Source organism: Dermacentor albipictus, unplaced genomic scaffold (assembly GCF_038994185.2).
Source record: "Dermacentor albipictus isolate Rhodes 1998 colony unplaced genomic scaffold, USDA_Dalb.pri_finalv2 scaffold_16, whole genome shotgun sequence".
Classification (NCBI taxonomy): Eukaryota; Metazoa; Arthropoda; class Arachnida; order Ixodida; family Ixodidae; genus Dermacentor; species Dermacentor albipictus.
In genome coordinates, this window is record NW_027225570.1 from 8,314,747 (window position 1) to 8,341,799 (window position 27,053).

At 47.1% G+C, this 27,053-nt stretch overlaps 1 protein-coding gene across 1 annotated transcript in view; it reads right to left on the reverse strand.

Annotated features, from left to right (window-relative positions):
- LOC135901682 (cytochrome P450 4V2-like) overlaps positions 1-27,053 on the reverse strand; it is a 152,393-nt gene that overhangs the window by 34,188 nt on the left and 91,152 nt on the right. The window contains exons 5-7 of the mRNA XM_065431527.1: positions 23,778-23,847; positions 23,173-23,299; positions 4,729-4,881 (exon numbers count right to left, since the gene is read on the reverse strand). Coding sequence (XP_065287599.1) covers positions 4,729-4,881; positions 23,173-23,299; positions 23,778-23,847 — 350 coding nt within the window. The remainder of the gene's footprint in view (positions 1-4,728; positions 4,882-23,172; positions 23,300-23,777; positions 23,848-27,053) is intronic.

Consider the following 27,053-nt stretch of genomic DNA (forward strand, 5'->3'; position numbering starts at 1 on the left):
AAAAAAAAACGGATGAATAAATATAACTACGTCCAGCCGCCAACATGCGACGCTTAGTTGAGCACTACCCGGCCCCGCGACTTGTGCGACCGTAGTCAGAATTTTGCCTCTGAAGGTACGTAGGACAGACATTAGAGGAGGAGACAAACCGTGTTTGTCTCCTCCTCTTTCTGGTCCTGTCGTCTAGCGCTGTTTGAATTTTATTGTTACCATGAAACAACTCACTCTGGACAACCTCTGTCCTATTTCCTTAACGTCATGTCTTAGCAAAGCTATGGACAAGTAAAACTCTTGGTTGGGGTAGTTGGTTCATGCTTGAAATAATAAAGGCAAGGCGCAGAAGACCAGGACTCAAGAAGAACACAAATGATAGGACCAGCGCCTGTTGAAAGAAAGGGCCCAATGTAGAAGAAATATGCTCAAGTAAAACTCTTGCTTGGGCTAGTTGGTTCATGCTTTATTTATTAAAGGCAAGGCGCAGAAGACCAGGGCTCAAGAAGAAGAACACAAACGACAGGACCGACTCCTTGAAAGAAAGGGCCCAATGTAGAAGAAATATGCTCAAGTAAAACCCTTGCTTGGGCTAGTTGGTTCATGCTTGAATTAATAAAGGCGCAGAAGACCAGGACCAGGCACCGGTCCTGTCGTTTGTGTTGTTCTTCTTGAGTCCTGGTCGTCTGCACCTTGCCTTTATTAATTCAGAGCTTTGGAACATGTCATCATAAATCGGATCACGAAATACGTTAAGCAGAACGACATCCTCCCATACAACCTGATCGTCTTTCATCCCGGTCTGTCAACTTGGGATGGTTTGCTGCTTATCAAACATCAACTTATACAGGCCAGCCCAGCGCATACGAAGGCTCTTTTGGGATTGGGTATGGAAAGAGATTTTGATCGTACAAAGCATAAGGGAATACTTGACGTTCTCTTGGAGATAGGGTTAGGTAAGAGACTTTTTAACATGATTAAAAACTTTATTAGAAACAGAACTGCACAACTCATGCTGGGAGAGCTTAAATCAGAAGCCAAGAATTTGGGAAACGGAGTCACTCCACAAGGGGCTGTGTTCTCGCCCATGCTATTCAATTTAGCAATGTCCAAGGTTGCAAGAAATCTGGAGAAAATTGAGGGTATACGTTATGTGGTATATGCCGACGACATAACCATATGGAGTGTCAAGAGTAATGCAGGACGGGAAAGTTTATATGTTGTACAGAACACACTGAAAGACATGGGGTTGAAATGTTCGGCAGCCAAATCAGTATTCTTGGTCATTAAACATGGCAGAAAAGGTTGTAAACCAAGAGGTTACATTCCGAACGATGAGCCAAGAGTGTGCTTATACACTCATGAAGGATCCGCAATCAAGCTAGTTGAAATAATCAAGGTTCTTGGGTATCACATAGAAGGAAACAATGCTAACTTTAGAAAAATACAACATATCTCGAATGGGACAAATGAAGTCATTAGGTTACTAAGGATAATTACCAATAGACACGGAGGCTTAGGGGAAGACAGCTCTTTGAGGCTAATAGATACCTTTACTCTCTGTCACTTTACTTATGTGGCTGGATTATTCAAATAGAAGCAGGCAGAACATAACAAAATTATTGTGATGCTCATGAAGCTTGTTAATGTAGCCCTAGGGATACCCAGTATCTCCGCAACCGACAAACTCATGAGTCTAGGGGTGCACAACACAATGGAAGAAATCGCGGAGGCCCAACAGCTAGCGAACCACGAAAGATTGACGAAAACAGGTGCTGGCAGGAGCATGTTACAGGCAATAGGTGTAGAACTGAATAGATCAAGAAGCCAAATAAAGGCTGAAGTAGAATTAAGGACTGAAGTTAGGTACAAGATCAGAACCAACCCTCTCCCCAGAAACGTGCATCCACAATATAATATCCAAAGGAGAAAGGCAAAAGCTAAAGCACTCGTGCAATAGAACAGCACAACCAACTGGCAGCTATAGTTGATGCTGCCTGAGTGGAAGGTAAAGAACCATAAATGGCGACTGTATCAAATTATCAAGGGAAGGTGCAAGACGCTATCGCTATTTTTACCAAGGACCCCATGGTGGCGGAACAAGCAGCAATTGCTCTAGCCATGAGGAGTAATAAGTAGGCCTGCATTAGCAGTGATTCGAAGTCCACTATAATGTGTTTTCATAAATGCTACTTAGCTGGAGTTGCAGCTAAACTTTTTGAAAACATTGGGATTTTGAGAACTGAAATCCGATGGTTTCCTGCGCATATGGGGCAAGTAGGCGAGACTCGGGTAAACCTCCATGAGGTTGCTCATGACTTGGCGCAAGGACTTGCTAACCGTTACAGTCGCAACCGAGCCGTTCACCATCAAGCCAGGGAACTTAGAGATCATTTATTAACTTACAATAACATTACCAAACATTACTATTTAGGACGCAGGCAATTCCAATTGCCATATTCAAAACTGAACAGGGCTCAGGCGGTCTCACTACGCTTATTGCAAACAGGTACACATATCCCACGCCGTAGCACATTAATAAAATATATCCAGAGAGGGAGATTAAGCTTGACTGCCACGACTGTGATGGCATCATTAGAATCGGACATATGCTGGCGGGGTGTCCCACGACTCTCCCCAATCTCGTTGAAGAATGGACAGAGAGGAAAAAAATATTCAAAGCCCATTGTTTCAAGACTAAGGGCCGTCCAGATGGCCCATGATGTCGCTGAAGGGCTTGGCCATCAGTGCCAACGAGGGCGTGGCCCGCCATGGCTTAGAAAGTCGAGCCTCCGGACCTCATTACAATAAAAGTTTTGACACACACACACGTATGTAGTTGCACTCAAGTTTCTCGTTTCTCAAATTTCTTACTCTTCGCTCGTGGCAGCTCGCCTACGCTGCGCGGAAGAGGGGCATTTCGAAGCCTCAAAGCATGGGCCGTTTGGAGTGTCGTCAATAAGTGAAAGGCTACTTACTGGTGCACGTGACAACAGTTGAGGAGCAAGTTAATTGTTGCGGAGCAAGAAATGGTTAATTCAAGGTACGTTACTGTATGTTTCTTCGGTTTATGAAAAAATAAACGCCGTGCAAACCTTTTTCTGCGGAGGACCGACGCAGGGCGCGCTGACGCAAAGCCACATTGCAGCACCCCACCGTCTAGACGACAATGCGCGGAGCCCCGACAATCGACGCTTGTGTGCCCGTTATCTTGGTGGCCGTGGCGTTCCTCGAGATCGCGGGTTCCATACCGAGCGTGGTGGACGCGTTTCGACGGGGTCGGAATGGAAAAATGCTCATGTACTTTGATTTAGGTGCACGTTACAGAACCCCAGGCGGTTAAAATTAATGCACAGATCCCCCATTATTGCGCGACTAATATGGCGATTGTCCTTTTTTTACATTAAGTGCCATAATTCAATAAAATTTTAACAGTTCTGCCAGAGTGCGATAAGCTGTGTGAGGCAATGACAGTTATTTTTGCAGGACCCACACCAACGTCTTAAGCAAACACGTCTGGTTGTCTTCTCTGTACTACGTGGACAAAAAAAAAGTGCTGATCGGATGGGTACCCTGACCTCACCACTCTCGTATTGGACAAGGCGCTCAGTAATTAAACATTCGCCATCAACATCGCCGCCAATTACTATCGTGTAACACAAACGCAACAGAAATCTTGGTGCACGCCGGTGCTTAGAGTGTGTGTGATCTGAATAATTAGTTAACCATTCTATATGTCTTAGCAGAACATCTAAGTAATGCACCTGGGCGTAATTTATCTATGGTATTTTTCTGTCACGTGAAATCTCATTTCACACTAGAAACTCAATACCGAAGACTGGAAGCACTTACATTGCACTTCATTTTACATTGTAGGAGACCACGCATTTTATTAAGAGCTGAAATTAGACGTAAGAAAGAAACGCTCAGATACGTTATTCTGTGCAGCTTGTTTGCCCAATAATTCACGTGATGGAATAGGTGACCCAGAGGAAGGGAAACCGATGGGCTCGATTTTTGTTCATCATGACCATATAAAGGCAGCAGGCATTGAAGCCAAGGAATTCGTAGGGATAATTAGATGTAGTTGAAGTTGGTATGCAGAAAGTTATGAGGAAAGGGAAAATGAAAGTGGGTAAAGAGGTAACTTGCCTTCATTGTAATGCAGTTTTCAGAGAATAGAGCGAACCGACATGACTAGTATGATATACACGGTGTCCGAGCCACCGTTAGTCAAGCTGTTCAAGGAAAAAAACTAATTTAAAAGATACGGTGGAAGTGTGCAATATATAATGATAAGACTCAGTGTTCGGTCTTCAGCCCGCTGACGATTGAACTGCGTAGGTATTATAACTGTATTTTGCATCTAGTTCTTTCCGTATTTTTATGTTGTTGTTTTTGTACAGCTTAACTAATCTTAGCTGCACTCGAAGTAAAAAAAAAAACAATAGTTGCCGTTGCACTGTTTCATTGTGCATTCTTACGGCTATCGAACAGTGCATAAAACTTTGAGTGGTGACGTCGTATCATTCACACAGGAAAATGTGCAATGCTAAAAGGACATGAGAACAGTGCAAGAAGAAATGGCGCTGGGTGTCGGAGCCATGCAGATTCTAAGCCTAATTTCAAAGTACGACACACAACATTTAAACCAAGCTACTCCCTTGTTCTGCACTGGCTGTGGAAGACTGCTGCTTGGCGGCAAACTATCCACGAAATCAAAGCTCGCTCGCTCACCCCGATCATGAACGTGTTGACCTCCTCCCTAATTTCTTCCTCGGTGAAGACGCCCTCTTCCATGTGCATGCGCAGCAAAATGTCCATGAAACTCTGCTTCCGATCCGCCTGCGCACCTTCAATCTTGTACGCCTTCTTGCGACTTCCGAGGATCTGGAACAAGACGGGAAGTTCAGAGATATGGCGTTGCGATTCTACACACATGATTAAAGACAAAAAATTAGGTCATTTAAATATTACGCGATCTAAATGCGAAAGCATTATGACTTCTCTAATCACCTGGTTACATTCATGATACGTGACGTCAAACATGGTCACGTGCCCTTCACATGTTTATCTTAATCCACCTTAATCCACCTTGCTTAAATTTGTACAAGCAATAATTCACCTTGTCAAAGAAAGACGTGCTCCAACTAAATAAAACTTATTTAAAATACAAGACGTTTCGGCTTCCCTACGGATGCCCTGTTCACAAGTCACCCCGTTCATGAACGTGCGAACGAGGCTTCCGTATGGAAGCCGTATGGAAACATGTCTTTTATTAAATTATTGTCTTGTCTTAAATCTTGTCTTTTAAATTATTTTACATGCTCGGTGTATGTCTTTCTTTGCCGTGTCTCATCCCGACCAAACGGGCTTCCGTCGCACTCTCGATTACTAAATACACCTTGCCCTCATACCTGCCACCCTTAACCCACCTTAGTCTACCTTGCTCTTATTTGTACCAACCTAAATTCATCTTGCTCCCCTAATTTGTACCATCCTTGATCTTTCTTTATTCACCTTAATGCACTTCAATTCCTTCTCATTCACTTCACCTCAAGTGATCTTACTCTAACTTGCTTTAATTTTACTTCAATTCAGCTCACTCTACTTCACATTAGTTACACATAATTACTACGAATTGATGTTATTATACCGTTTGCTATCTTCTTTACTACTATTGACCTTATACACGACGCTGCCTGCAGCGGTTTCATTGCAAATGCCTCAACATACAGGCCGAGGAATACAACACCCTCATGGAGTCCGGGACCAGCAAGTGCAGATGTGTTCAGTGTGTGAAGCTGCCCAGTCCTTCGTTCGACAGATTATCTGCAAAACCGCCCGCACAAACACGCCCTCCGAGGAACCTATGTATTCCCTATATCTTCAAGACGCGGCTTCCATCAGCGCTTCGCCTAGTGTTGTTCAGATGATGCAAACAATGGCTAGTCGAAAAAATGCGTTGGCCGCTGAAATGCAACAGCCTCGAGGGGAAAATGCACTCCTGCGTGAAGCTGTGAGTGGCCCGACTGCATCTGTTCAGCTGCGAACCGCCCACCAGGATGAGCGCTCGCACTCCGGCTCTTCAAAAAGCCGCAAGTACGTGTCTGCTGTGGCGACAAACCTCGCTGCCACGAATTCTGGCGCCCCACCGAACCCTGCTGCTAAGTACCCGCGTACTTTTTACCAGCGTTCATCTAAAGCGGTGAGCCAGCCATCATCGCCTCGAGTGACGTTTGGCAAAGCTAAGCAGTGGATGTTTAAAGTAGCACCCAAACTACCGGCGAACAAAGGCCTATTTGCTTCTCGCCTCGACCCCACTACAACAGCGTCGGACATTCATATATGTTTGGCGGGCGCAGCGGGCGACAAGATGATTACGTGTGCAAGACTGAAAACGAGGTACGATACGTATTGTTCCTTCCACGTCTCTCTTGATGAGCATTTGTTAGAACTTGTGAACAAACCTGAAGTGTGACCTGATGGTTGCGTATTTCGTCATTCCTATAGAAGCCTGTAGTCATCGCGACACTTTGACGATTCTAACAGTGATCCAACCTCGTCCGAAAATGGCACAAGAAGTTAAGTTGTATTATCAAAACACGAGATGGCTTCGAACCAAAAGTGAGGTGTTCTTCGCGAATGCATACCAATGTGAGCATGATATTTTATGCCTGACGGAAACGTGGCTAAACTCATCGTGTACGAGTGCCTCTAATGGTCAGGTGAGTATGCTGTTTTACGAGTTGACAGAATTTAGTCTGACAAGGTTAAATACGGTGGTAGAGTTCTGATAGCGAGCCGTTCTGCATTAGGTGCATTTAGAAGGCAAGACCAGGAGACGTACGATGAATGTGTGCAGTTGGAAATTCTAACACGTAACAAATCACACGGTCTCGTTGGCTGTTATTACTTTACGCCTAATACGGATCCTAAAGTTTTCATGAATCATTTTTTGGATATTTGGGATATAATTGATTTCTCAAAGTGCTAGGTTTGCATTTACGAGGATTTTAAGCTTCCTGATGTCGAATGAGAACCTGGTTTGGTCTGCAGTGACTGCACAGCCGTACGAGAAAAAGCCAGATATCCCATCGATTTCATTAACTTTCATGGGTTACGTCAATATAACACGATGAAGAGCTGCGCTGGTAATATTTTAGATCTAATTATATCTAACGTGCCTGTTTCTGAGGTTCAAGCGGTGTGCGACCCTCTTGATTTCGTAGGTAAATTTTATTGCCTGTTTACTCTGTCATTATTTTTGTCTTTTCGTCCAATGCCTGAACGAAACAGAAAATTTTAGGCACGCTTACAGTGATTACCTTGGGCTGTGCACTGAGCTTCACAACTATGAATTGTCTCCATTTTTGAGATCGGAAATGTTGAATGATGTGTTGACCTACTAACATCAGTTGTGCAATGGTAAATGAAAAGATATACAGCGATGTCATCCGAGGAACTCTAGATTCCCTTGTTGGTTTTCTTGGAATTTGAAACACTACTTAAGGAAAAAACAACGTTATCACAAACTGTACACAAAATCTGAAAGTGAATATAGGTACCAATTATGTTCATTATTTATACAAACTGTGAAAAATCTTAATCTACGCGATGAAGCTGAATGCCATAAAATTCATGAAGAGAATTTCAAGAAGGAACCGAACTCCTTTTGGGCTTTTGTGCGGAAGCAAAGTAAAGATAAACTCAGTGTTTCTCTGCTGAAGGCTGGTGACAGTACTTGTTTAAAACCGCAAGTTATATGCCAAGCTTTCGCTGACCACTTCATTTCTTGCTTTGTGCGCCCTCACAACACAACCCCTGTTATCACCTTTGATGACAGCACTGACTGCCTAGTGTATGAAAGTGTCGATGAACATGATGTTTTATCGGGGATACAGAAGCCTCAGCCAAAACTTTCAACAGGTGCCGATGAAATTCGCAGCTTCATAATTGATGGGCTTACATTTTTAGTTCTGCCTTAAAGCATTTGTTCAACTTTGCGCAGTGCTATTTTTTCTTGCCGTTGGAAGCTGCAAGTAGTGGTTCCTGTATTTAAAGGGACACCAAAGCAAAAAAAAAAATGATTTCTTCTGCATCAGTAAATTACCTTTCTACGGCGCCAAAACACCACTCTTATCACGATAAGACGCTTGGTAAGCCGGAAAAAGCACTAAGACGAAAGAAAGGTGGCGACACCTCCTTCAAGTTCCCGCACCTGGTCGCTCTGACATCGCCGATTTTGATGGCATTTTCTGGGGCCTACTAATTACATATAGCGGCACAGACTGACTACATTGTGTTCTAAAGGAACCAAGTATTCAACATGGCAAGTTTCGAGAACCTCTACTCAGCCAACGCGGCCCAAATGCGAAAACATACTTTGGAATCCCTGACGTCCCGCTGACGTACCGGCGTCGGGGTTTCGGCACGAAATTCAAATACTGATACTTCGACCTTCATTTTCTCATCTAATTGTCAAACCATTCTTTTGGAATGACTGCCTGCAGGGTTCTCAAACAATGCTTTATTAGTCTACACTGATTTACTTTTTCGCTTTTGTGTCCCTTTAAAACCGCGAATGCTTGTGATGTGAACAACTTTCGGCCAGTGTCACTCGTTGTTTCGCTAAAGCTTTTGAAATGGTAATCCACGAACGCATGATTTCATATTTCAAACGAGAAATCTGTCTTTGCAACACAGTTTTTGAAGAGGTCGATCCGTTGAATCAAACTGATGCGCCTTTCTTCGATACAGCGGGCCTCACGTGTTTAATCACGGTCAGGTAGACACAGTCTGCTTTGAAGTTACTGAGGCTTTCGACACGGTTTCAAATAAAGTACTTCTAATGGAGATTGAAAAATACGGACTTTGTCCATGTACTGTAAACGGCTCAAAAGATACCTTGGCAGCCGGCGAAATCTGGTCAGATTTTCTGGCTGTGTGTCCGACGAATTTTTATCACCATCAGGAGATCCTCAAGGCTTCAACCTTGGGCCTTTGTTGTTGCTCGTTTTTATCAATTATTTTCCGCTATATGTTATGAAAGTGAGGGTCTTGTTCTTTACAGATGACTTAAAATTATTCAGTAAGGTTGAAAATTTAGTTGTACCACCGCGGTTTGCAAATTGACATTGGCGACATAGAGAAATGGCCCTTGCAAAAGGAAATAGGAAGGAGGGAGTGAAACCGGTTCTCAGATTTGGTTCCTTATACCTGGGTGATAAAAGATATCAAATCGAAAGCACCACTGGTGGCGTTGTCGAAACGTGACCATTGGCGCAATCTGTGGTGACGCATCAGCTCGGACTCCTGATCGTCTATTGTAGAAACCTTAGAAACAAAGCTGATTTTCATTTACTATTCCACGGATTCCATGTACCGAGATACGTATATTACGGACCTATGCTCGTCAGATGCTCCCTCTGCAGGAAGCAGATTGACGTGGGCTACGAGTGCGGAAGGCTGGGACACCGCGCCGACGTGTGCCTGAATCCCAACGACAAGATTTGCCGTGGATGCGGACGAAACAGTCCGTCGCCTGACCATCGATGCGAGCCGCGGTGTCGAGTGTGCGGCAAGGGACACTTCACGGGAGACCGCAGGTGCAAGGCGAGATACAAGACCCCATACATAGTCAAGCGTCGCCAGCTAGAGTGAAAAAGACAAGAAGAGGAAGAAGCAGCCACAGCGTACGGCAGCGGTTACAACAGCAGCAGCGACTGTAATGGCAGAGCCGGCTATTACCTCAATTTTCCAGAGATAGACCGTCATTCAGGCACCGACAACCGAAGAAGACGCTCGACTAGCCGCGGCGGGAAGGGCGGTGCGGGAAAATCCCGATCCCGATCCTACTCTCGCAACCGAGCACAGAGGCCGAGAAGCACGTCGATGACGCGCGGTGGCGGTGGTCCGGGCACCGCAGCTGAGGGCTCCATAAACCAACAAAATCAGCAGCAGCAGCCGTGGCAGCAACAAGGTCACAGGAGCACTGGGCGACAGGTGAGCTGGGCGGCTGTCGCCGCTTCTCCCGGCGGCGGAGGCGCTTCAGCGGGCGGCTCTGGCGGGTCCACCGTCAGCGGCGGCAGTGGGAACGAGCTTGAGCGAGCGATAGAGCGAGTCCTAAGAACCATTAGAATCAATAATTGCCGAGCTTAAGCGCGAAAATGCGCTCTTTAGACAGGAAAATATCAAATTTAAAGGCGAGGCTCCACAACCGCAGCAACCATCGCAACGTCAAACGCCGATGCCGCCGTACTCGGCGCCTTGATCACCGACTCCGTCATGGCCTGAGCCGGCCGGGATGGACACGGGCAACGAGGGCAGCTCGAGGAAGACGGCGGATGAACGCGATGATCGTCCATTTACCGCGAAAAGGATCGCACTAGATCCCGCAAGACCCTAGAGCAAACAGGGATGCGGCCGTTATGAGAAACTACAGAAACGTGTAGACAACATAGAGAAGAGCCTCGAGGAACGTTTTACAAAACAGACGGCTCATATGAACGAAATGTTCAATAACGCGCTAGCTAAGCTCTCTGAACAAATAACACAAATGTTCGCCGCGCACTTGGCGCGCATAGACGACATAGAAGCGAGGCTATCGCCAGCTGCAGGCAGAGCAATCAGAACAATGAGCAAGCCGTACGCTAGACAGCAACAACACAATCAGCAGCAGCAAAACACGCTCACAGACGTAGAGACGCAACCGCAGGTGCTACCGCAGCAGCAACCAAGTCGCCTCGATGGTGGCGGGTTAAATTAAACGCAGGCATCACCATGGCTACACACGCAACGAAGCACACTAACATTGGGAAACAACAATACACAATCTGGCAGTGGAACTGCCGGGGCTACAGGAGGAAGCGAAGTAATCTCCAGCAATTCATACGCAGCCGTGAGACGAAACCGGACGTGATCCTTTTACAGGAGACAAACCATCCGGTTAAACTAGCTGGCTACAAAGCCATAGACGCGACCGCTACGGAGAACAGGCAAAGAAGGAATCGGGCTACACCCCGCGTGGCGGCTGGCGCTCGGCCGGGGGCGTTGGTGCCGCGCCGGCCGTCTCCCCCGCCACGCCCGTTGCCGGTCGCCGCCGTGCTCGTTCGACGTAATGTCACTGTGGCGCAGCGAGAACTTGCCTGCGCAAATATACCTCACGTGTTCGTAGAATTAATTCCTAAGAGCGTCCGAGGACTCTTCGTCCTTAACGTGTATAGTAAACCCGCGCTGCAGCACAGATTCGAGGACCTACTGCGGGGCGCGCGCGCGGCTTCCGGCGGCGAGCCTCTACTTGTTGCGGGCGACTTTAACGCGCCCCAGGGAGCCTCGGGCTACACCCGAGAAACACCCAAGGGCAAACACCTTTGGGAAGACTCGCAAGATCAAAGGCTTGCACTGATCGCGAATCTCGCCGATCCTACACGCAGAGGGACCAGCGTGAGTGCCGATACGTTACCAGACCTTGCGTTCGTTTCAAATGTAACAACAGCGCACTGGCAAAATACGCAGGAAGATTTGGAGAGTGACCACGCGCTGATCGAGATCACTATAGGCACGGGCCCGAGCGGTCGTGGTACTAACCCTGAGGGCAAAGGTCGTAAGCTCAAACTCGTGAAGTGGGACACGTTCCGCAAGAAGCAAGAAGAAGCGGCTCGAGGCGACGAGCCGATTACGGACATAGACGAGTGGACCGAGACGCTCAGAAGGGATGTAGGCGCAGAAACTAGCGACGTTCCGCCCGAGGCGAACCTCGAAATAATTGACAGTAGGCTCCTGCACATGTGGGAAGCAAAGCGAGCCCTCCTAAAGAGATGGAAATGCCAAAGACATAATAAGGCGTTGCGCAAACGCATAGCACAGTTAGACAGAGGCATTGAAGAACACGCACTTCCGGTATGCAGGGCACAATGGGAAGACACGTGCAACGGCCTCGAGAGGCAGGTGACCGGGGCGAGTGCTTGGCGCCTTTTTAGACACCTATTGGATCCGGAGGAGACTCCGGCCGCTCAAGGCCACAAGACTGGTAGACTAGTAAGAGATTATAAAGGCGATAACTTCCTCGACGCAATACGTGACCGTTACCTTAAGAAGGCCGAAAGCATCCAGCACGCCGAGTTCGACGGCGTCACAAACAAAAAAATTACCGACGATTACGTTACTTCCTAATGCGAAATTTGAGCGCAGCAAATAAGCTGTTTCACCTTTTCGATAGATTGAGGCAAAGAAATCGAGCAACACATGTATGCGCTATCACAGAATTTTTTTTTTATTTTTCACACGTATTCCTTTAACAAAGACTCCACTAACAGTTCTTGACAGTCATGAAGGAAGCTTTGTGGTCGGAGAAATAGACTGATATATGTTCGACTTGGTACACCAATGCTTGATTCTCAAAGACGAGATCTATACAAGTGCCTCGCGAGGTTGTCACAGCCGTGGGACGCGTTACGATGGCTCTCTGATTGCCACCGCACAGCGCGATCGGCAGCGGCAATTTCGGCTCGGGCGGTGCACATATACAGATCCGCCGCCACCGATCTGGCTCTCTGATTGCCACCGCACAGGGGTTGCATTGGAGGAGGAGCGAAGAAAGGAATTAAGTTCGAGCCGGCTCTTTGACAACCGGAGACTCGCAGGAAGAGGGGGGCGGCGTGTACACCCAGCGGCAAACGATGGGGGCAGAAGCGCGCGCAGCAAGCGGACAACACGATAAAGGGAGGAGGGAAGAGATAGCAGCGACTGACTGATGCCGCTGACGCCGATAGTGAGTCAACCCCAGCTGCGGAGTTGGTTTCAGGGACAACGCCGCCGATGCCGACACAAACAATATGATACCCTCGCTTCCGCAGCGCTAAGAACCAGGTCTAGCCGTGGGAAGGTGGTCACGTATTCGTCGACGTGCCGGGGCCTACGTGAAATAACCGGCGCGTCGGCAACTGAAGAGCACCCTATCCGCCACACAAGAACGGGGGGGGGGAACCCTTTCCTCCTCTTTCTGCATGGCGGCGACGGTGTTCTATGCAGTCACGTTATCTTGACTCTCTAGCGGCGTCAGCGGCATCCAGCGGTATCAGTCGGCCGCTGCTAGCGCTGGGGGGATGAAAGGGGGGCGGAGCTGGTTACGAGGCCGACGACAACGCCGACGACGACGCGAAACCCAGGAACGGACGCCAAAGAGCTACGCTCTAAAACTGGACGCGGAATTTAGCGAATCGGAAATTCGGATAGTCCTGCTCGAACTCAACACTCGATCGGCGCCCAGCCCGGACCGGGTTACCAACAAGACTCTCCGCAACCTAGACGACGAGTCAATCTCCCGACTCGCGGCCTACGTCACTGAGTGCTGGCGAGGGGGTTCCCTTCCCGAGGCGTGGAAACGGGTCCGCGTTATCAGGATTCCTAAACCTGGCAAGCAAGTTACGCTCGATAATCTAAGACCGATTTCGCTTACGTCTTGCGTCGGCAAAGTCATTAAAAAAATTATGGGGTTTTACGTGCCAAAACCACTTTCTGATTATGAGGCACGCCGTAGTGGAGGACTCTGGAAATTTCGACCACCTGGGGTTCTTTAACGCGCACCTAAATCATCAACTATACAGGACGCTCTTCCTAGGATACTTGCGATACAGCACACCCGTGCTGTCCAATGCTAACAAAACTAGCATCCATGTCCTACAGAGCATTCAAGGCCAAGCCCTTCGAACATGTCTGGGGCTACCTCGAAATGCTTCAACCGTGGCAACAATTGCCATCGCGAGAGACAACCTAATAAGGACCTATATAGATATCGACACACTCCGGGCGCATGTTCGCCATATATCCAGAGTCCCTGACCACCATCTCGCTCACTTGCCTGAGAAAAGACCCAAGGCAGCATTCTCCAGATCGATTGCGGTTAACCGGCACTCTTTGTGTTTGAGGTACTCACCCGCAACAAGAACGCCATCCCCTATGTGGTGCTTGAAGAAGCCTCCTGTGTACCTTGCTGTTCCAGGAATAGTGAAGAAAGCTAGCCTGACCACCGCGGCTCTCAAGCAGATCACATTGGAACTTCTGCATTTTTCATATGCTAACCGAATTCATGTTTACACGGATGGTTCCGTCTCGGAAAATTCTACAGGCGCCGTTGTTCTACCATCTCAATCAGTCGTCATCAAGTTCAAAACTTCACACGTAACGACATCTACAGGTTCTGAACTGGCCGCTCTTCGCGCTGCTGTCGAATACATTGAAAAAGAACCGCCCAACAAATGGGCAATATTTTGTGACTCGAAAGCAGCCCTCCAGAGCTTGCGAAGTTTACGACGTGGCAATTATGAACAGCTGGTGTCACAAATCAACGAAACCTGCCATTGCGCATCTGAACGAGGACATGATATCATATTTCAGTGGCTGCCGGGACACTGTGGCATCGTTGGTAATCACCTCGCCGATGACGCTGCCCGACGTGCCCAAGCTGGCTCACCGACACTCCTTATACCTTTATCCAGAGTCGACACTGCAAGAGAGCTTCGCAGTCTTGCTCGTGCAATCACGTTAGGTTGTTGGCATCCACCACAGAACTCTAAGTGTCGTTTACACAGCCTCGACCCATCACTAAAGCTTACGTTACCAGCGAACCTTCCACGACGTGACGCAAAACTGCTGTGTCGGCTGTGGGTAGGAGTAGCATTCACCAACTCCTAGAGCTACCGCATTGGAATGGCGGATTCACCAATGTGCGCCAAGTGCAAGTGTGAAGAGACCATCAGTCACCTTCTGTGCCACTGTTCTCGCTTCGATAATCAACGTGAGACTCTCCAGTGTGCCTTAAATAGACTGGATGACAGGCCATTCACGGAAGCGAAGATCTTGGGAGCCTGGCCTCACAGTTCATTGTCCCATAAAGCAGTTAGAGCGCTTTTTCGCTACCTGAAGGCAACGGACTTGAGTGCCCGACTATAGACATCCTACACTTAAGTTCTCTCTCTTCCTCTTTCACTCCCCATTCCCCTCCCCACGCGTAGGGTAGCAAACTGGACTCAGTCTGGTTAACCTCCCTTCCTTTCCGTCTTCCCTTCTCTCTCTCTCTCTCTAAATCTAAGTACACGGGTGTTTTCGCATTTCGCCCCCATCGAAATGCGGCCGCCGTGGCCGGGATTCGATCCCGCTACCTCGTGCTCAGCAGCCTAACACCATAGCCGCTGAGCAACCGCGGCGGGTGTCCGCAAAGTCATGGAACACGCAGTTCTCACCCGCGTGACCGACTTTCTCGAAGATCATGACGCGTTCCCGCACACCATGCTAGGATTCCGCCGCAACCTCTCTGCACAGGAGGTATTGCTTCAGCTTAAACACCAGATAGTAGACGACACTACCAGCTCCACTAAGGCAATTCTAGGCTTAGATATTAAAAAGGCCTTTGACAACGTTAAGTACGAAGCGATCTTAAAAACAATTAGAACATTAGGCACGCCGCAAGAATCCGTCATATCATCATTACTCTTTAATTTAGTTCTACTTGGTCTACCGGAGAAATTAACAGAAATAGAAGGATTACATCACAGTCTCTACGCGGATGACATCACCCTCTGGGTTCCCGGAGGGTGATGTGACGGTCACGTCGAGCGAACGCTACAGGCAGGAGTAGATGCGGTTCAAAATTACTTGCGTGGAACGGGCCTCGAGTGCTCGGCTACCAAGTCCGAACTCTTACTCTACAAACCCACAAGGAGAGGTCGTAAAATCCTGCGCGAAGAGGAACGGGAATATTCCAAAATACGCATTACATTGGTAGATGGTACTCCCGTACCGCACGTAGAGAAAATTAGAATCCTAGGGTTACACCTGCAGGCAAACGACCATAATGGAGAGACGGTGCGAATACTTCGTCGTTCGGTAGATGACACGATCCGACTCTTGCGTCGCATCACGAATAGACGCAATGGTATGCATGAAGAGTGCGCGATCCGTCTCATGCAGGCGCACGCGATAAGCCGCATATCGTATGTTGCCCCCCACCTGTGGTGGATCGGGTACGGAAAAAAAAAAAACAAAGTCGAATGCATGATCCGAAAGGCTTTCAAGAGGGCGGTCGGCGTTCCACTCAACGCGAGCACCGACAAGTTTCTAGAGCTCGGTGTTCACAACTCCCTTAACGAGTTAATCGAGGCGCACGACATTGCGCAATATGAACGATTATCGAGGTCAAAGGCAGGTCGATGCATCCTCGAGTCTCTCAGCATTGCGTACCACACTCAGCATGGAGAAAAGACGACGGTTTCCGGCTCTGTTCGCGACCGCCTGATCATCCTGCCGCTTCCCAAGAGCATGCACCCGACGCACCACGCCGGGAGACGCAACAAACGAGCAAGCTACCATCAGAAGTTTGGTAACAGCAACGAGGCGATGTACGTAGACGCGGCGCGATATGGAGGAGGGAGAAGCGCGCACGCGATAGAGGTTGTAGACCGCTCGGGTAAGTGCCTCGCGAGCGCCACGGTGACCACGGGACACACGGAGGCGGCCGAAGAAGCCGCGATAGCCCTAGCACTCGTCGCGGTGCCGAACGCTGCGATCGTGATCAGCGACTCGCAGGCGGCAATCCGCAGTTTCGCGCGTGGTCGTGTCTCGCGGGAAGCGGCCCGCATACTCCAAATGTCTGACGACGGCGAGTCGTCATCGACCTCGCAACCCCTAAATTCTACAGTCTTCCTCCTCTGGACCCCGGCACACAGCGATGTTCCGCTCGCGGGCAACGAGGCAGCTCACGCCACGGCTCGACGTATCACACGCCGAGCCGCCGCTGATTATGTGGCCGCCTCCGCCCCCAATAGCGGGGCATCGGATCTGCTGGATCGGGACTCTACAACAGAAAGACAGCAACAAGAAACACACTGGGCGTGGGGCGATCGCCTAACCACGTTCAGAGACCTCACCCAGCACTACAGACTCGAAAGACGCACATTCCCGCCACCGCACGATAAATTGAACAGGAACGAGGCACACTCCAGACACACAACTACCCTAGCCCGGCTATCTTACACCACTGCTATCCGCGTTTATATTCAACAGACGCGTGTAAAACATCCGGACAGAGAACAACGCTGCGACACATGCTCTGGCAGTGTGCCGGCAACAACGGTAATCAAACCAGCTCCGTTGGCTACGCGTCCATAATCGCGGCCGTGGCCAGGGTAGGAGAAGGCTCGAGCTCGCTTCTTCCCGACGCCGCCCCGGATGCGGGAGCCGCCGGGGACCTTCTCCGTAGGCGTCGCCGCCGCTGGGAGGCGGCTATCAGAAGTTCAGAGCTGGCAGGCCAGCTCTGGGCCGTCCGGCAAGCCGAAGATGCCGCTCGAAACCAAGGACTTCGAGCCGTCACCTGAGGCCACCACAGCAAGAACTGCCGGACTATTCTTTATTAAAGTTTCTTCTTCTTCTACTATTAAATTCTGTTGAGCCCGCAGTAGTATTAGGAACTCAATCGTGGCTTGATTCCTCGGTCCTTCTTAAAGAAATATTCTCTCTTCGTTATCACAGTTTTAGGCGGGACCGTGAATCAAGGAGAGGAAGCGTATTAATTCTTGTAAGATCCGACTTGCCCTGTGTTCGGGTTGATTGTGATTTGGAATGTGAATCTGTATTTTGCAAGTTGCGGGCCGAAAATGGTAAAAGTTTTTTTGTTGGATTACCAACCTCCTGGTGCTTCTTATCATGAGTTTGCCCAAATGATTCTTGAGACTTTTCTTGAGACAGTTCAAAGGGATCACATTATATTGGGAGGATATTTCAATCTTCCCGGTATAGATTGGGGATCGGGCAATATGCTTACACATACTGCCACAAGCAGTTTATATCAAGCTTTCTTTGAGTTTGTGCACGAAGATAGGGTCCATCAGTTCGTAAGAGACCTTTCGAGTAATGATGGCACTGGTAATGTGCTTGATCTGTTGTTTCGTCATGCACCAAGCATTGTATCAAATGTGCGTGTTTGCCTGGTATAAAGGACCATAATGTGCTTGTAGCGGACACTATATTTCGAAATGTTTGTGTATCAAAAAAACCTAGAACTGTGTATGCATATAATGAGGCTAACTACGCTGCACTAAAATTGGCGCTTGAATCTCATCGTCCTACTTTTGACACATTGGCCGATGAATTAAACGTGGAAGAACTATGGGGGGTACTTAAAAACAAGCTTTTCGAAATAAGAGATAGCTTTGTTCCCCTTCGAACTCTGTCTTCGAAACGTGCAAAAGATAAACCATGGTTTCACTGTCGACTCCGTTCCTTATTACGAAAAATTAGAAGTAGCTATCGGCAGATTAAAACTAAGCAATCGGATAGTCGTCAGAAACAATTGAGTTAAAACGTAGCTTTAGAAAGCTCGCTGGATCTGCTAAACGCACATACATTGCGAACTTGAGGCAGAGATTTGTGGACGATCACAAGGAATGCTGGAAATATAATAAGAGAAACCGTAAGGATGACACTTCTGTTCCACCCTTGCACTGGTCCGACAGAATTGTTAATGACGACTCAAGTAAGGTCGAAATCTTCGTTGATTACTTTTCATCAGTATTTCACTCTACTCATTCAAACATTAGTGGGGTTAATGGTGTTGATTTTCCGGTCGAATCCGACGAAATGTCTGCGGTTGTGGTTAGTGTGACGGGCATCGAGTGATAATTAGTGTTTGAAACCAAAAAAAGCGTGTGGTCCGGATGATATCCTTGCATCATTCCTTATAGATTGCTTGGGTATTTTGTTTGTACTTGTGTCGCTTTTATCAAAATTCCTTACATAACAGCATTGTTCCTGGTGATTGGAAACTAACGCGAGTGGTGCCAATTAATAACAGTGGACAGAGGGACAGTGCTGAGAATTACAGACCAATATCCTTAACTAGCATCGTATGTAAGGTTATGGAACATGTGATTTATAGCTGCACCATGTCTCATCTTGATAAGAATAGCCTTCTTCATCCTTGTCAGAATGAGTTTGGGCAGGGTTTTACGTGTACGACATAATTGGTTGCATTCGCTCATGAGCTAGTCTCAGCACAGAAACAAATTGTTCATTGTATATTTTTGGATTTCAAAAGAGCTTTTGACGTCGTTACGCATAGTCTCCTGATCGCTAAACTTAGACGTTACAAATCAGATGACAAAGTTATCGAATGGATTGCTCAGTATCTTCGCTCAAGACAGATGTAATGGAAATTAAACGGATGTTCCTAGGAATATGTACCTGTGACTTCTGGGGTGCCGCAGGGATCAGGTTTTGGTCTACTTTTATTTTTGTTCTTCATTAATGACATCACTCCGGGCATTACATCATCATTTAGAATGTTTGCAGACGACTGTATAGTATGTAGGGTTATCAGCAGCGAATCTGACCAACAAGCACTACAACATGATTTATATTTGATTGCCACATCATGTGAAAATATAAAATGTCACTGAATGTGAAAAATAGTGTCCCCGTCACCTTTACCAGGACGCGCTCATACGACAGCAATCATTACACTATAAATAATGCTACTCTAGAACAAGTGTCAGAATATCAATATTTAGGTTATTTTTTTTTCTGGTGATCTAAGGTGGAACAGACATGTTACTCATGTTAGGAACAAGGCTGTCAGAGCATTAGGTTTCTTGAAACGTATCTTCAGTAGTTTGCCACAGAAACATAGGGAGCAACTGTATTTCACACATGTCCGCACTACACGGGAGTATGCGTGTGTTTCCTGGGATCCATCCATCTATCCTACAGAACTTGTAGATAAACTAGAAAAAGTACAGAACAGGGCAGTTCAGTTTGTCCTTGGCATTTATGACAAGATGCTTAGCATGATAGAAAGCAAAAAAGCATTAAATTGGCATCCTCTTGAACACCTTCGTCGAAATCTGAAATTAAGATTTCTTTATAGCATGTACTGCTGTAAAACGGGGATATATCTAAGGAATTGTATTTTCAGCCGCCCGCATATGTTTCTAAAAGGCGAGATCGCCAATTAAAAATACGTGATATTCCTTTTAAAAGTGACGCTTTACGCTACTCTTTCTTTGTCCGTGCTATAAGGGATTGGAATACTCTATCACCTGACAATGTGTGTATTTGTTCAAATTATGATATCTTTCATGGTTTATGAATGCGAAATGCAGAGGTTGTGGATTCGGTTCCCACCTGCGGTATGTTTTTTCATCCACTTTAATGTCCATTAATTTATCGTTTCTTTATTTCATTTATTAAGCGCAAGTAATTTCCCTTATGTTGTCCTTGGTTTCACTATTTGTCACCCGCCGCAGTTGCTCAGTGGCTATGGTGTTAGGCTGCTGAGCACGAGGTCACGGGATCGAATCCCGGCCATGGTGGCCGCATTTCGATGGGGGCGAAATGCGAAAACACCCGTGTACTTAGATTTAGGTGCACGTTAAAGAACCCCAGGTGGTCGAACTTTCCGGAGTCCTCCACTACGGCATGCCTCATAATCAGAAATGGGTTTTGGCACGCAAAACCCCATAATTCAATAATAAGCATTTTCTTTCTAGAGTAGCGGCGCGACTATCACCTGCTTTGATGACGACACCATCTGCACACTTTACCTGGACTCTCCCATTGGACATTATTTCAAGGAATCTTCGCACCAGGAGGGGGGGAGGGCGACCTGTAGCTGGGCGACTCATCATCATCATCATCAGCCTGGTTACGCCCACTGCAGGGCAAAGGCCTCTCCCATATTTCTCCAACAACCCCGGTCATGTACTAATTGTGGCCATGCCGTCCCTGCAAACTTCTTAATCTCATCCGCCCACCTAACTTTCTGCCGCCCCCAGCTACGCTTCCCTTCCCTTGGGATCCAGTCTGTAACCCTTAATGACCATCGGTTGTCTTCCCTCCTCATTACATGTCCTGCCCATGCCCATTTCTTTTTCTTGATTTCAACTAAGATGTCATTAACTCGCGTTTGTTCCCTGACCCTATCTGTTCTTTTCTTATCCCTTAACGTTACACCTATCATTCTTCTTTCCATAGCTCGTTGCGTCGTCCTCAATTTGAGTAGAACTCTTTTCGTAAGCCTCCAGGTTTCTGCCCCGTAGGTGAGTACTGGTAAGACACAGCTATTTTCTCTTGAGGGATAATGGTAACCTGCTGTTCATGATCTGAGAATGCCTGCCATACGCACCCCAGCCCATTCTTATTCTCCTGATTATTTCCGTCTCATGATCCGGATCCGCCGTCACTACCTGCCCCGAGTAAGTGTATTCCCTTACGACTTCCAGTGCCTCGCTGCCTATTGTAAATTGCTGTTGTCTTCCGAGACTGTTAAACATTACTTTAGTTTTCTGCAGATTAATTTTTACACCCACTCTTCTGCTTTGCCTCTCCAGGTCAGTGAGCATGCATTGCAATTGGTCCCCTGAGTTACTAAGCAAGGCAATATCATCAGCGAATCGCAAGTTACTAAGGTATTCTCCATTAACTTTTATCCCCACTTCTTCCAAATCCAGGTCTCTGAATACCTCCTGTAAACATGCTGTGAATAGCATTGGAGAGATCGTATCTCCCTGCCTGACGCCTTTCTTTATTCGGATTTTGTTGCTTTCATTATGGAGGACTACGGTAGCTGTGGAGCCGCTATAGATATCTTTCAGTATTTTTACATACGGCTCGTCTGCACCCTGATTCCGTAATCATGACTGGATGTAGACTTCTACAATCTTCATTTTGTACCTCTTATTAAGTTTCACAACAAGCCCTGCCACCCTTTCGTTAATGCTATAGAATTCCTTTATGTTACCAGCTATATTCTTATTAATCAGAAATCCGACTCCTAGTTCTCTTCTCTCCGGTAAGCCCCTGTAGCACAGGACGTGCCCGCTTTTTAGCATATGCTTCTTTTGGCCTCCTAACTTCACTGAGCCCTATTATATCCCATTTAGTGCCCTCTAATTCCTCCAATAGCACTGGTAGACTCGCCTCACTAGATAACGTTCTTGCGTTAAACGTTGCCTGGTTCATATTCCATTGGCGGCCTGTCCGGAGCCAGTGATTCTTAGCACCCTCTGCTGCGTTGCAGGTCTGACCGCCGCCGTGGTCAGTTGCTTCGCAGCTGCTGGGGACTGAGGGCCGGGGTTTGATTGTTGTGTTCATATTGGAGGCTGTGGCCAAGTACTGCACCAGGGTGGCCAATCCTGCTCTGGTGAGGGAGTGCGTTACCGGTTCTGGTCACTGGGATAAGGCCACACTCCAGGCCTGTTTGTGCAATTTTATCAACACGCGGATTTTTATTTTTTTAAATCCGGTGGAAAATTGCCGCCACCGGGATTCGAACCACGGACCTCATGCACGCGAGGCGGGTGTTCTACGTCTACGCCACCGCTGCTGCGCGACTATCGCCTCCAAAGCAGGCAATGAAGAAGATGGGGTCACGTGCTGGGAGCGCGTTGCAATCGAGCCGGCTAGTGCGCTCGAGCCGAGCGACCGTGGTGTGAGCCGAGATGAAACTGGTGACCCGATCGACCGAACTCAGCCTTGCTATATTAGCGTTTGCTATATTGATGGCATACATAATACATAACTTGCTACATGATTCCAAGCGACGATCTTTGCATACCGAGGAGCATACTACTAGCTTCTAAATGACCTTCGCTCAATACCTAACTGTAAGCCACTCACAATGCAACAAAAAATATAAGTGGGCGACTTTGTTAGGATTCATCGCACGTTTTCTAACAAGGCCTGACAACACGGCGCTGACATACAACTGATGTTTGCTTGATGTATGTCTCCAGCTAAATAAATGTACGATGCTTAGGTCGTAACAAATTGCCCATGTTAAAAGAACTAAATACTACGGCTCACACTTAACCCAAGCAGATTCCTTTCTGCTCCTGGCTTAAATTAGTGCACATAACTCATTCGTGTTATGGTAGAGAAAAAAAACGATATATTGTTTTCTAATATGTTTTGCTTGCGTTCGCAGACGTAACCCCGACTCGGCAGTTTTCGGCAAGTGAAAATAAAGGCAGCCAATTTGAAGTGCTTATTATCAGCGATTGAATCGCTGAAGTCATGTCGAGCTAATTGTTTAAATGGAACTGGCGCGGTAATGTAACTTCTTATTTTCTCGAATCCTATCAAAACTACCATACCTGCAAATCAGCAGCTGAGGCGCAACTCATTACTTACGTCTTGCGTGTACTTCTTTACGAGTTCCACTTTTTCGTAAAACTCCCGGCCATCCTTCGTTCGCTTGTAGATAAAGTCGGGCCAGTGGTGTGGCGTGATCAGTCTCGTCATGATTGCGGCAGCCATTCTGGAAATACCGTGCACGTGTACAACAGGTAATGCCGTTTCAAAGCACTTTAAATGGGAAAATGTTGGTAGGGCTGACAATTCGCTGGACCCCTACGTACTCATTGAGGGCAAGATGGTGGGAAAACCACGTCAGACAACCGTAAGTCGCCGAGCACTATTTCTAATATTTTTACATTATTGCACATGAAGTCTCGCAAACATACGTGAGCAGGTGAATAACAGAATAGGACCAGGTTGCCATCAACAGATGTCAAGTCTGAACGGGTTTCATATTCGTCGAATATAGTACTGCGCCGATTACTTCCGCGCTAGAAAATTAGGCATGCTTTCACTAATCTGCATTTGGTTCATGGGCCGTCCTGGTCTTAATCAATTGCCCTTAATTTGTTTTGCCCTCGACGTGCAGTGCGATAAATCTAGCAAATTTGTTTTTATTACCAGTGCTTTACTTAGCTCTTTATAGATAATTTACTCACTCGTCGTTCACTTTCAAGAATTCGGTTTTTTCGACGTCCTCTTCATCAAGCTTTACACCCATGGCAGTTTCTGTAGTGGCAAAGGCAAAGGCAAAATGACAGCATGAGTAGAAGTGGTCATCGTTCTGAGCTTATGAAGGCAATTTCCACGTAAATCCAGCGTCAAATCGCTTTCCATTAGGCCTCTAGTTCGAAGAAATTTTGGGTGCTTTTGGTGTTGGTTTGCCGGAAGAAAGGCATAATTAAAAAATTGCTGGCTCTCCCATAATCGTATTCTCGAGTAGATGTAAGCATGAAAGGGCAAACGGCAAAGCAGATTGGTTGGAAACGATACTAGCCACAAACCTCAAATGTGTGTAGTGCATGTTCGAAACGGCACACCGCACCGCACCACAATGAACCATGTCGTACTCTGCACTGATCCGTAATTTGAGGCAAAGCGCAATATGAACGCGAGGACAAGAGAAGGCAACGAAGGCGTTACTAACAACTGAATTTTTATTGCACATGGTTACCACATATATACAATCGTACAACTAGAAGAAAAGAAACCACTTTCGCCCACAGATCTTTTTCCTGCAAAATCATTCACCATAGGCCGCTAGCGCGATAGGAACATGATTTTTTTTTTCTTTTTGACAGCGACAACGATGGGCAACTTACACAGTTGCCGTTTCTGATCATTTAGAACTCCACGATGATCGCACTAGTGACTTGATCTGGGTTCCCCGATATCACTTCCGAGCGGTTAAACAAGCGTATACAGCGACAACGCGAGCAGTGTGCGGTTAGATGACTAGTCTTTGCCAGATTATCAACACTGTTCGAATGTGCTCGTAAGCTATCACTGAGGCACGTTCCCGTCTGACAAATGTATGTCCCCCAGTCTAAAGAAATACGGTAGGCCACTCCTTTCATGCACGAAACAAACGCTTCTCGGTGCTTTTTGTTGAAATCACGGCGCCTCTTGTAGTATTATTAGCTTTCCCGTACAAACCAGACGATCTCAAAAGGGCTGAAAAGACGACGCCTAAGTCAACACGATTCCCAATTTTGTTCATGTTATGGCTAGCTTGGTGCAAGTACGGCATGACAAACACTTTTCTGCTTCTTCTCGGTTGGGCAGTAGAATCAGGGTGATCACGTTTTCTTAGCACACTGCCAGCCACTGTTGACAGCATTTGCAAGAGGTAGCCAGCTGCGCTTAGGCGCCAAACTTGGTTTCAAAGCTTCTGTGTACCAGGTGATGACAGGATTTTAGCAGAGCGTTTTTAAAACAAAGATTAATGATGTCCCACTTAACTAGTTTGGCATGCGGTGATGAAAACGGTAGAATGGCTTTCTTCCCTCGGTGCTCATAGCACCAACCCGCATGACTGTATGAACAAACAAATGCAAGATCTAAAAACCTAATCGAACTATTAGTAGGCTCTTCCCATGACAAAATAAGAGGTGGGAGGCACTCCTGAAAAACTGGACAAACAGAAAACGGGGTAGAAGCCAAGCATTCATTGTCACATTGTAAACATACTTTATAATCTTGGACAGACCTAAAAACTTTTGCAACCTCTCATTCTGTCAGACTAGTGCAGGAAATCCTATCGTAATTAGCGACATATAGGTCGCTTAACAGAGGCTCGAGGCCGTATCCAATGCATACGCCTTCTTTCTGTAAATTGTCTACTCACCCAAAGCAGCGAACGTCGAAGGCAAGTAAAACTTCAATTTAAAAGTTCTAAAAAGTGTTTAGCGGTTAGACCGACTTCGTTCTGGAAGCCCACTATGCCGTGGTCGTCGTAAGTAGTTGAAGCTCCCGCATGAAGTACTTACGCTGTTTGATGAATTCATATCTTCATTTGGTCACGGAAGAAGGGTGCTCAACGTTTTGAAGTCATAGCTACTGCGGCAAGCCCGTGTTTACAAGGCAGCCCTTTTCATTCGAGCGTAACATGCCGTGGGACAGAAGCGAGCCCGTTTGAAATGAGTGGAATGCTCCCGCATCCTGGACAGCACGACGGAAAGGCTGTGGCAGCAAACTTTGAAGCAGCTTCCGCCTGTCTGCCGAAGAAGCCACCAGTTACCCGGAACTTCGTCCACACAATCGGGAACATCCACCTTTCGGAGAACGTGAGCAAGGTCCTCAACTAAGGACAGAAATTTGCGATTCAACCAAAGAGATCGGCGCCAGAGCTTCTTGCCTGGTACACAGAAGCTTCGAAAAACAAGTTTCGCGCCTAAGCGCAGCTGGCTACCCCTTGCAAGTGCTGACACCTGACAACACTGCTGACAATGCTGACAACACTCACATGAACTTCTCTGCCTTCCCTCTAGATATTAAAGATTTGTTTTACCCATTACGTCGCAACGAGCTACTTCAATGCGTTCAAGACACCATTGACAACCACGGCATTGTGTGCTTCTAGAATGAAGTCGGTCTAACCATAACCAGTTTTTAGAACTTTTAAGCTTTTACTTGTCTTCGACGTTCGCTGCTTGGGGTGACTCAACGCTTTTACAGATAGAAGGCGTATGCATTGAGTCCTGCCTCGCCACCTCTGTTAAGCGGCCTATTACTCGCTCATTGCGATATGATTCTGTGCATTGGTCTGAAAGGATCAGATGTTGCAAAAGTTTTTAGGAATGCCGATGACTATCTAGTATTTTTACAATGTGACAATGAATGCTTGGCTTCTTCCACGCCTTCTGTTTGTCCAGTTTTTCGCTAGTGCCTCCCACCTCTTATTTTGTCATGTGAAGAGCCTGCTAATAGTTCGTTAGGTTTTTAGATATTGCGCTTGTTTTTTCAAACAGTCAGCTTCTTGGTGGTATGAGCGCCGAGGGAAGAAAGCCATTCTGCATTCTTCATCCCCGCATTCCAAACTAATTCAGCGGGGCATCATTAATGTGTGTTTTAAAAAAGCTCTTCTAAAATCTTGCATCTGCAGGTACACAGATGCTTTGAAACCCAAGTTTCGCACCGAAGCGCAGCTGGCTACCCATTGCAAATGGTGACAGCAGTGGCTGGCAGCATGCTAAGAAAACGTTCTCACCCGGATTCCACTGCCCAACCAAGCAGAAGCAGAGAAGTGGTTGTCATGCCGTACTTGCACCATGCTAGCCGTAATATTGTTACACACGAGGTGTTTCACGCAGAATCAGATGAATCTGGTTGATAGGCGCGTTTCCAACGGTCCCGAGGCCGCTTGGCCAACGTCGTTCTCCTCTTTCTTACACCTGGTTGTCTGCGCGGCAGCCGTGGTTGATGACAGAGCTCGT